Below are 12,011 nucleotides of genomic sequence, written 5' to 3'. Positions count from 1 at the left end.
GCCTGTCCCAGAAGCTGTCTGCCTCTGTGGTCCTCACTCTAACCTGTAGACTAAGTTCGGCGGAGTCCCGGAGCCAAGATGGCGCTCTCTGCAGGGCAGGTCTCTGTCCTCCGGCTCGAAACTAAACTTTTCTATGAAAATAAAGTGTGGTTAATGATGTTAAGATCTTACTGATAGTGGGGCATTGTGGCACATATCTGGAATCCCATTCAGGAGAGTGAGAAAGAAAAAATCAAAAGTTTGAGACTAGAACAGGCACTACAGAGAGACCCTGTCTCATGACTAAGTAACAAACTTGCTTACATTTTTGCCATGGACTAGCAGAGACTCTCTTAGTGAACATGTAAAGATCCTAGAACCAAGTTTTTCAGTGTCAGCCATTTCAACATGGAGCTGCTCCTCCCTATCACTGAGGTCCTCACTCCTCTGCTCTGACCTGACCACTCCAGTGTGTAACACTGTTGGTAATGGCTTCTCCTTAGTAGATGCTCAGCTGCCTTTTAATAGATTGTCTTAAGTCATTTGCTTGGAATTGAAAATTGTACCAATATACTAAGTTTTTATGGCTTGTATTAAATGAAAATTGTTAGATTATTTAATCTGTTTATTGGTTAAAAATTAAATGTTAGTCTCCTATCTTATAATTTTTTACTATATTTTATGTTTTTTTTTTTTTTGTTTGTTTGTTTTTTCAAGACAGGGTTTCTCTGTGTAGCCCTGGCTGTCCTGGAACTCACTCTGTAGACCAGGCTGGCTTCGAACTCAGAAATCCGCCTGCCTCTGCCTCCTGAGTGCCAGGATTAAAGTTGCGCGCCACCACGCCTGGCTGAAAAGACTAATAATGTTCCTGGTTTGTTGTTACAGTTGTTATTGACTGAATTAGTGAATGTGCCCAGGGCACTGGCTTAGTGGATAAAGTGCTTACTCTGCGATGACCCATGTTTGGGTTCCCTAGTACCCACAAAAAGCTGGGCATGACAGTACATTTCTATAACTGAGGCACTGATAGGACAAAACAAGAAGATTAAGAGACTCGCTGGCCAACCAGTCTAACCAGTCAGTGATCTCCAGGTTCCAGCTCAGAAAATAAGGTGGGAGGCTATGGAGGAAGACAGCTGATACTGACCTATGGATGTGTGATAACCACACCTATGGACTTGCTCTCCTTCCCACCCCTTCTGTTACACAGACACAACTAGTACACAAATTAACTATGATTGTGGTATTGTGTTTTGTTTAGGAACAGATGTTGTCATCGTGAAAAACGGAAGAAGAATCTGTGGCACTGGAGGTTGTTTAGCCAGTGCACCCTTACATCAGAACAAAAGCTACTTTGAGTTCAAAATCCAGTCTACTGGTTAGTATAATTGTACTTAACTATTAGATGTCAGTTATTTTGAATATTAGCAATAATTTTGAATATGAAAAAAATTTTAGGAGCTGGTTAAGAAAACTCTGTATACAGGTCCCAGTCTTCTACTGTTGTGATCCAAGTTAAATCAAGCAGTTTGCTAAATTAGGTTTCATTTTCTCTTCTATGGAATAGGAATTTTAGGTGCTGCACTGTCTGCAGTAAGAATTTCATGTATGACAGTGTTTTAAGACAGGACACTAGCATCATTTAAGGTTCTAGAGCCACCCTGTATGTTAGCCTGTAAAGCATGTTGACTCTTGCTATATTTCATGTTAGGATAAAGAGTAATCTTTGATTTGAGCTTTCCCCTTAACTCTTTTTGAAAAAAAATTTAAAATATTTATTTATTTATTTATTTATTTATTTTACATATATTAGTACACTGTAGCTGTCTTCGGACACACCAGAAAAGTACATCGGATCATATTACAGATGGTTGTGAGCCACCATGTGGTTGCTGGGAATTGAACTCAGGATCTCTGGAAGAACAGTCAGTGCTCTTAACCTCTGAGCCAACTCTTCAGCTCTTCCCCTTAACTCTTTTACCAAGATACCCTGGTTTGTTTTCTGAAGCAGTCATCAGATAGAGAATCCTGGAAGAAATCTGAGGTGTGTACCTATGCTAGTGGCTGTAACAAAGTAATGTCAGTACTTGGGAGTCAGAGAGCGGCAGATCTCTGTAGTTTAAGACCACCTGACCTGCCTACTGAGTTCTATATACACACAGTGAGCCATACACAATGAGATGGTGAGTGGTTCTGTGGATTCTCAGCCATAGCAAGGCATGAAATCTTGGGAGGACACTGGTATTGCAAAGTTCCCCACGTCACAAGAGCCAGGAAATAGAGAGTAATGACACAGAAGAGCCTGGGGACAAGATATACTTTGCAAAGGCGTGCTCCCAGTAACTTCCTTTCTCCCAAACAAGCCCCAATTCCTATTTTTATACCACCTTCTAATAATGCCATCATGCTATGACTACACCAGGGACTAACCCCTGATGAAAACAGAACCCTCATGGTGCAGTCATTCTATGTGATTAAATCCATCAGCAGGGATCCATCCACATGGTCCTTTGGAAGGACACTTCACATCCAAACTATAAGACTTTTCTTTTGCAATTTTAGGGAGTTTCTTGAATTACATAGCAAATCTGTATGACTATTAGGACCAAAACTTGTAGCAGTATTATATATGGTCAGATATGTGGGGTTTGGTTTTTTTTAATATAAGTCATATTATAAAGAGACCTTTGGTGAACCGTCATCAATGATGTAACTATAAAAAGACTATAGTAAAGAGAATCCCATTCTTTGGACAATACAATACTTCTGGAGCTGGTTCCCTATAGTAGTTTATACTGGTTTTCTTAGATGAATGACATAATCCAAGTCTATCCACTGTGTTGTTGTAAGTTACTTCACTGGCTGTAGACTGTCCCAATTAGTGTTGTCTCCCCAATATACTTGCTTCTTTAAAAAAGCAAAAATTTGAGCCTTAAAGCTAATAAAGAATGAGCTATGGATTTTTCTGTGAGGGACACTGTTTACAGTGCCATCCCTAGGACAGATGAGATGTTGGAGTGTTAATTCTGTATTGGAAGTTAGAGGTAGTTGTACACAGTTCTTTAGGAGTAAGGAGACTGCAGAACCCTATCTGGAAATGTTATGAAGTTAGGATTGTCACCTTCGATCATTCTCAGAGTTTTCTCTTGGGGAGGCAAACTATAAGGTCAAAATATTTCAGATATCAAGATGGTCAAGTCCAAACGTGCATACAACTTTCTGATGGAATCAGTCAGTTCTGAAAAAAGTATTAGCATTATGGAAATTCAAACCTTCTTCCGTGTATATTTCATGTGTATTTCTTCTGATTTTAATAAAAACTGGAAAGGTAGCAACTTGAGGAAAGGTCTAAGACTCTGGATATTTTATTTGTCTGGGCAAGAGAATGCCTGCTTCTAGAGATATAATGTGGTGAGAGCACTTACCAGGCATGTGAGAGGTGCTGGATTTAAATCCCCAGCACTAAGAAAATTATTTTAAATCTTATTCATGTTCAGCCTTTGAATTACTGCTCATAAGATATTATTACTTGATACTCATTGTAAGTATAATAGAGCTGAGACTAGGTAGATAGATAGACAGATAGATAGATAGATAGATAGATAGATAGATAGATAGATAGATAGATAGACAGATAGATAGACAGATAGATAGATAGATAGATAGGTAGATGCGTTTTGCTGTGAATCAAGCCCAAGGTCAAGACTACCACCAGGCTGTACTCACATACCTAGCCCTATAGTGCTAAAAAAAAAAAAAAAAACCAAAATCAAACCAAAGAAACTTTAAGAGAAAATAGTAATGGTAATAGCTAGTGGCTTTTGAATACTAGTGTGTGCTTTACTCATTCATTTAAAAACATTCTAAACCTATTCTGAGTCCTAAGTGCTATGTTTTGGCAGTCTCCTATCTTTTCCTTTTTTTGTGTCTTAGTTATTGTTCTATTGCTGTGAAGAGACACTTTAAAAGTAGGTATTTAATTGGGGGCTTTCTTACAGTTTCAGAGCATGATCATCATGGAGGGGAGCATGGTTGGTGGCAGGCAGGCAGGCAGGGAGGCATGGTGCTGGAGCAGTACCTGAAAGCTTACATCTTATTCACAGGAAGGAGGTAAAGAGGAGAGAGGGAGAGGGGGAGAGAGGTAGAGATCAGTGTGGGCTTTTGAAACCTCAAAGCACACTCTTAGTGACATACTTCCTCCAACAAGGTCACAGGCCAGTTTTCCTAATCCTAAACAGTCCACCAATTGCAGACCAAGCATTCAAATGCATCAGCCTGTTGGGGCCAATCTCATTCAAACCACCATACCTTATAAGTACTATTAGACACAACACGTGAGGAAACAGAGAAGTTAAGTACTTTGTCCAAGATAATAAAACTGTGATTATTTAAACCCCAGAAATGCAACTCTTACCTCCCAGTTTATTTATGGAAAACGTTGTATACTTTGCAGCTTACTTCAAAAACTTTGTTATTATTGTATGTATATAAGATTCTGGTGAGGGTGTCAGCCTTATATACTTGGTGACTCTGTCCTCTTTCCACTTTGACTTGGGTTCTGAGGTTCAAACTCAGGTTTTCAGGGTTGTCACTTTTATCTGCTGAGCCATCTGACTGGCCCTGCAACCTACTTTTGAAAAAGTTGATTTTAGGGGCTGGAGAGATGGCTCTGTGGCTAAGAGCACTAGCTGTTCTTCCAGAGGTCCTGAGTTCAATTCCCAGCAACCACCTGGTGGCTCACAACCATCTGTAACAGAATCTGATTCCCTCTTGCGGTGTGTCTGAAAACAGAGCACTTGTACATTAAATAAATCTTTAAAAAAAGAAAAGAAAGTTGGTTTTAAAAACAAAAGCAAGCAACAATGGTATATACCTTTAATCCCAGCACTGAGGAGACCCAAGCAGGCAGATCTCTGAATTCAAGGCCAACCTGGTCTCTATTTATATACAGTGAGTTCCAAGTCTAAGCTTGCCAGAGACATGACTGGAAAGCAAGGAAGGAAGGGAGGAAGAAAGGAAGGAAGGGAGGGAGGGAGGGAGGGAGGGAGGAAGGAAGGAAGGAAGGAAAAAGAAAAACAGTTGATATTCTCTTTTAAAATAAATCTTTTATATTTGTGTTCTTTAGATTTATGATGTATTTAAACTGTTGTATTTTCAGGAATCTGGGGTATAGGTGTTGCAACTCAGAAAGTTAACTTGAACCAGATTCCTCTTGGCCGAGACATGCATAGCCTGGTGATGAGAAATGACGGAGCCTTGTACCACAACAACGAAGAGAAAAACAGGCTGCCAGCAAACAGCCTTCCTCAGGAGGGAGATGTAGTGGTGAGTCTCCTGGGAGAGTTGCTTGAACTGTTGTGAGTAGACATGGTTTGCATGGCAGGTTGTGACGTTTATTCCAAAGCCCTGGGATAGGCTCTAGTGAGGTGGTCCCATTTCCAGAGAGAATGCCTGCTGACTATTGCTGCCTCACTGCACTGCTCTGTCCTTGTGGAATTTCTTGCAGACCAGGACATAAGCATGACTGACCTTGTGCAAGACCATTTTTAGGTTGACTGCTAAACAATATACTACTGTCACAGAGAAACTTTCTGGTCCTATTAGAGGATAGTAGGTATTTTTGAGGCCAGAGATCTCTCAAAATATTTCACATCTATTTTTTTTAAAGATTTATTTATTTTATTTTATTATATGTGAGTACACTGTAGCTGTCTTCAGACACACCAGAAGAGGGTGTCAGATCTTGTTACAGATGGTTGTGAGCCACCATGTGGTGGCTGGGATTTGAACTCAGGACCTTCGGAAGAGCAGCCGGTGCTCTCAACCACTGAGCCATCTCACCAGCCCAATTTCACATCTATTAATGTTAGGGACATTTTATAAATTATAGCATTCTATTGCAAGTGTTGATCTTTGTTAAATCCAATCTTATTAACTGCCTCTACTTTCAGAACCCTTCAAAGAATTGGGCTCAAAATTTCCCCGGGGTTAGAACAGAACATGGTGACACATGCTTTTAATCCCAGCACTGAGGAGGCCAAGGCAGGGGCATCTCTATGAGTTTAAGGGTAGCCTAGTCTGTATAGTGAATTCCAGACCAATCAGGTGCACAGTGGGACCTTGTCCAAAAAAGAATTTTTTTGTTTTGTTTTGTTTTGTTTTGTTTTGTTGTTTTTCAAGACAGGGTTTCTCTGTGTAGACCAGGCTGGCCTTGAACTCAGAAATCCACCTGCCTCTGCCTCCCAAGTGCTGGGATTAAAGGCATGTGCCACCACTGCCCAGCTTGTTTTGTCAACTTGACACAAGCTTGGGTCATTTAGGAAGAGGAAACCTCAATTGTGAAAACATTTCTGTCAGATCAGTCTGTAGACTAGTCTGTGGGACACTTTCTTGATTAGTAATTGGTATGTAAGGGTCCAAGCCACTGTGGATTGAGGTACCCCAACACAAGTGGTCCTGGGTCATATAAAATAACACGCTGAGTGAGTGCTGGAGAACAGGTTAGTTAGCAGCACTTCTTATGCCTCTGCTTCAGTTCCTACCTCCAGGTTCCTGCCCTGAATTCCTGCCCTGGCTTCCCTTTATAAACTATAAGATGAAATAAACCCTTTCCTCCCTCCTCAAGTTGCTTTTGGTCGTGCTGTTTATCAGAGCAATAAAAAGCAAACTAAGATACTTGATTTTTTTCTATTAGGTCATTTCCAGATATCCATAATATGGTGCACCCTTATATAAATAATTTCTTGGACAGGGTCTCACTTTGCAGCCCTAACGTCAGGGCCTGAAGTTCACTGTGTAGAACAGGCTAACCTAGAAACCACAAAGGTACACTTGCCTCTGCCTTCTGAGTCCTGGCATCAAAAGTGTGGCACTGTGCCCAGCTAACTGATTACTTCTTAAAAGAGAATTTGCTGTCATGTTGAGACTGTCAACCTATTTATAATAAAAGATGAATTGAAACATGTTTCCTTCATTGTAATACTGACCTTATACATATTTTCTCATTCATTGAGATGACTTGATACCACAAGTTGACAAATCTAATAGCGCCACTTTAATTTGTCAACATTATTAAGTTAGACTTTAAGTTTTTATGCCCATTCTGATAGTTTTAAAAAAAATAAAAGACCTAAAATGTTACGTATAAGCAGAATTAAGAAAGCTGGCCATCTCATCTTTCTGCTCTGAACATTTGTAGATAATCATTTCAAAGCTGGCAGCAGCGGCAGCAGGAGGAGCTGACTATAAGACAGGAAACTATCCTTGTATTTTATGGTGTGGCTGCTGCGGACTCAAGGTTTTTACATCATGTAAGAGGCAGGCTAGGTTGGAACACTACTTGATCTGAACTTGACTGGAGGAGGTGGGGATTCTTACACCCTTCCAAAACTATTTTAGTTCTGTTATCCTGGTAGATGCTTCATTTATAACTTATCTTCCAGTGGATTATGGTGCCACTGGTGGTGAAGGGAGCCTGGACTCAGTCCCATAAAGAGAGTCACATACGTTCTTTTTTATGTAATTTTGTTTTGATTAAAAAAAACCCGAAAACAGACCTCTTTACAAAAAATGTAACAAGTGCATTTTTTTAGTGCCTTTAAACTAAAATGAAACAGAAGCCATCACTAAGTCATTGTTTAGGCTAGCATTGATATTTCACACCTGTAATCATAGCACTGGAGAGGCAGAAATAAGGATCACCTGATATTCAAGGCCAGCCTGAGCTCTATATACTGAGTTCCAGCCCAGCCAGAGCTATTGGGTGAGACTATGCCTCATATCAGTCATTCAGGGTTTGTTTGTTTATTGAGAGAGGGCCTTGTGTAGCCCAGGCTGGCCACAGACTGGATGGCCTTTAGCTTCTGGGGTCCTGCCTTTCCCCAAGTTCTAGACTTACAGGCTTACTACCACATCTAGTTTCAGTGTGCTGGGAATCAAACTTGGAGCTTTGGGCATGCTGGAAAGCACTCTGCCAACTGAGCTACATTCCCAGCCCCCAATCCATCGGTTAACTCTAGCTTTGCTAAAACTTGAGAAATCCTTTATAGCCTTTATAGCCCTTACACATGGACTCTCCCGAACCTTTGCTGAGAAGGGGAGTTGAGGCTAAGTGATGCTTATGAAGTTGTTCTAGAAAGCATCTGAGTCGGTCCATTGTTAGAGTTGACCCACATCCAGGGAGACCCATAGAAGCAGTCTGCTGCTTGTTGGTTTCTTTTGTTGTTGTTTGTTGGTGGTTAATCATTTGGAAGAGCTCTCTGGCTTCTATTTATTCTTTCTTTTTAAAAATGACTTATTATTGTGCTGTGTCTCACATATACTAGGCTGCCTCCCCCAGCCCATTGTGTTTCTAGTCTTCTTTATTCAAGAGAAAGACCTGGTTTTCCACTAGTTGGTAACAGTAGGTCTGAAATGCTTGGAACTAGGGAAGTTTCTAACGTCAGGGTTTTGTTTGATGTTGGAGTCTTAACGTATATATTTTATATATAGGTGGATTCCATGCTTACTCTTCCGTGGGTCCCATTGAATCAAGAAATCTAGTAGTCAGAAGGGTGGGCATGGAATCCACCTATATACACAGCTGGGAGACAGTTTGTACTATAATATTATGTTTGTGGGTAGTTTTCTTGCCTGTATATGCACATGTACATGCCTGGTAGAGGCCAGAAGAAGGCTTCAGATCCCCTGGTTCTGGAGTTAGAGCTGCGATGTGGGAGCAAGGAACCAAACCCCGTGCTCTGCAAGAGCCACCAGGGTGACTGTGAGCATCTCTGCAGTGCAAGGTTTTTAGAACTTTATTTGCATTGTACTATGGGATACCTTGCATGTCACATGGAGCTGATGGCCGTCAGAGGGCACCTCATAGGGCTTCTCTCCTTCTACTATTTGGGTCCAGGATCAGATTCAGGCTTTGTGGCAAGCATATTTCACTTGCTGAGCCATTTTGCTGGCCCAGGTTTGCACAGTATTTTTAGTGTGTATTGACTGTGACCCATCATACACGATCAGCTTGGGCATTTCCCACGTGGGGTATAATAGTGTAGTCTAGTACTCAGAAAGTTTTAGGTTTTAGAGCATTTCTTAGTTTCAACCAGGGATTCCAACCTATCTGTACAAAAATGTACAAGCAAGTAGAATATGGCATGGTGAGTAAAAGTGTTCTGAAGTCACCCTGTGGTTTCAATCTCAGTTCTGCTACTTTCTAGCTCTGCAACCTTAGTTAGGTCACTTAACCTTTCTGTGCTTCAGCTGCTAAGTGAACATAACTGTCTTGTTAGCATTAAATGACAATGAAATGCCTGGAATAATGCATCACAGTGCGGGCTGTCTCGAGTGACCTTTAGCACTGTAATAATATGACTGATGCCATTTTCTAGCTATCATAGTGTATACAATACGTTTTTATTCTCTTTTTTTAATTTTAATTTTTTAGACCATTCTTTTTAACTGGGGACTCACCGTCATTCATACTAAATTGTAGATACTGACTGGTCTTACTTGAGATAAGGGTAAAAGAGAAATGTATGATTTCTTAGAACTGACTTGTCTACAGATAACTTTGTGGGTAAGAACACTTGTTATTCCAGAGTTCAGTTCCTGGCACCCATGTTGGATGGCTTACAACTGCCTGTAACTCTAGCCCCAGGAGATTCAACACACTTTTCTGGCCTCCTTGGATACCTGCCTGCATGTCTGCACATTCATAACCAGACACAAAAACAATTAAAAACATTTCTAAGTTAAAAAATTACTAAAGTATTTTTAAAATAATAAATAACATATATCAGTTCATCTCTTAATAACTTGACAAAGTTAGGCACCCCTAATGGGCAACAGTGTTTTCCCCATCAGATAAAAATCTAGAGAAAGACCAGTGTTTAAAAGAGTCTTCATGTGCTGGAGAGATGGTTCAGTGGTTAAGGGAACTGACTGCTCTCCCAGAGGTCCTGAGTTCAATTCCCAACAACCACATGGTGGCTCACAACCATCTGTAATGGGATCCGATGCTCTCTTGTGGTGTGTCCGAAGACAGCTACAGTGTACTCAAAAAACATAATAAATAAATCTTTAAAAGAGTCTTTATAACATATTTACTTTTACTATTTAAATAATAAAATCCAGGTTATCCAAATATAATACTATAATTTAAACTCTTATCTTTGCTTTACCTCTAATTGGAATTTTATATTGTTAATACCCCACAGCTCCAATAACCATTAGTAATGTTTTAGTTAAAGTGGACTGCCAGATTGTCAGCTCTAGTGAAAGTGGCCCCACACTTTGTTTCTGTGCGCATGCTTCTCAGTGCTATAGGTTATTGAGGGTTTTGTGCAACAGTTATATTTTTATCCTTAAAATTTTTTTCTTTCCTTCATAGGGTATAACATATGACCATGTAGAATTAAATGTATATTTGAATGGGAAAAACATGCATTGTCCAGCATCAGGTATACGAGGGACAGTGTATCCAGTTGTATATGGTAAGCTCAGCAGTTATTCTTCTGTTAATATGGTGTTAACTGTTGTTTGGCATTTATGTTAACTTTGTAGTTATCATTCAGAAGTCGGAACAAGTTGGTAATAAGGACATTTCATGCAGAATGTAGTCAGACTATTACATTATCTCTGCAGAATTAAGGATATTAATTCCCTACATATTACAAATGTTTTCTGAATATGTAGTAATTGTAACTAAACATCCATAACCATGTTCCATTTTATCATATTGTTTGCTTGTTTGTTTTTAATTTTTCTGTGATCTCTGTTTGCCTGAGTATGAGTCTATGTACCACATGTGTGCCTGGGGCTAGAGGACACCAGGAGAACTGGAGTTACAGTTGGTTGTGAGCTGCCACTTGGGTGCTGGGAACTGAACCCTGGTTCTTTGGAAGAACAGCTAGTGCTCTTAACCACCAAGCCATCTTTCCAGTCCCTTATCTACACATTTAGCTTTATGTTCTAGAAAGTCCAAATTTTTTCACAGAATTTACAAATCTTTTATTTATTTATTTTTACTAATTATTAGTAAAGATTAGGTCACCAGGAAATGAAATTGAAACAAGTATTTTGAATTGAGTGTTTATTGCCTTTAGAAAATTACCTACACATTGTCACTCTTCTGAGAGAGATTTTGATTTAGAATAGTTTCAGATCAGCTGTTTTGCTTTTGATAGCCATCGTGTATTAGTGCTATCATTTCTGTATAGTTGGTCCCTAAGATCAGGCAGTGTAGATGCCTCATGATTCCTTTTTTTTATTATAGGAAATTTCAAACTTTCTCAGAAGTAAAGAGAATATTACAGTAGCCCTTATGAACGTGTTGCCCAGTGTGTTCTCTGTAGCTTTCCAAGTTTCATCAAACTCAACACTTCCTTTTTTCCTTCCTTCTTGGATTATTTTGAGGCATATGTCAGACATATCATTTTGTTAATAAATACTTTATATTTGTCTCTAAAAACAAGATCTTAAGCCAGGAATGGTGGCCAGGACTTGGGAGGCAGAGGTAGGTGGAGATGTATAGAGAAACCCTGTCTCAAAAAAAAAAAACCACCACCAACAAAACAAAACTAAGGTCTTTGTCCTTTGAAAAACACTAACTGTAGTGCCTTTATCATTCTGTTCTGCTCTTAGTACACATCTTGCCAGCTTCAGACCAATAAACATCGGGCTTTCCTGTCTGTGGTTTACTAAGTCTAAACTATTATCTTAATTATGTAACTTCTTAGATTTGGGTTATAATAAAGCTATTATTAACCTAGAGTAGGCTAGTGTGAGAGGGGTATAGTCATGAGGACAATTACTAAATGATAACGAAAGCTTACCATTTCTATTCCGTTGTGTTTCAGAACTCTCCTCTTCTCCTAAGAACTTATTTTTAGTGATTTTTTACCTTTTATATCTTTGTATGCAGAAATGTGTGTACTGTTCTTTTTTGTTTGTTTGTTTTTGTTTTTCGAGACAGGGTTTCTCTGTATAGCCCTGGCTGTCCTGGAACTCACTTTGTAGACCAGGCTGGCCTCGAACTCAGAAAT

The 12,011-nt window shown here is 39.6% G+C and overlaps 1 protein-coding gene across 2 annotated transcripts in view; it reads left to right on the top strand.

Annotated features, from left to right (window-relative positions):
• The window catches only part of Spryd7 (SPRY domain containing 7), a 22,039-nt gene that overhangs the window by 5,316 nt on the left and 4,712 nt on the right, over positions 1–12,011 (top strand). Inside the window, exons 2-4 of one of the 2 annotated variants that reach the window (XM_021181847.2) lie at positions 1,241–1,357; positions 5,138–5,304; positions 10,358–10,460. In XM_021181847.2, the coding sequence (XP_021037506.1) occupies positions 1,241–1,357; positions 5,138–5,304; positions 10,358–10,460 (387 nt within the window). The remainder of the gene's footprint in view (positions 1–1,240; positions 1,358–5,137; positions 5,305–10,357; positions 10,461–12,011) is intronic. The other variant, XM_021181848.2, reaches the window with a different exon arrangement.

Source organism: Mus caroli, chromosome 14 (assembly GCF_900094665.2).
Source record: "Mus caroli chromosome 14, CAROLI_EIJ_v1.1, whole genome shotgun sequence".
Lineage (NCBI taxonomy): Eukaryota > Metazoa > Chordata > Mammalia > Rodentia > Muridae > Mus > Mus caroli.
Note: the sequence above shows the minus strand (reverse complement) of the source record. Positions and strands in the feature narration are given on the sequence as shown.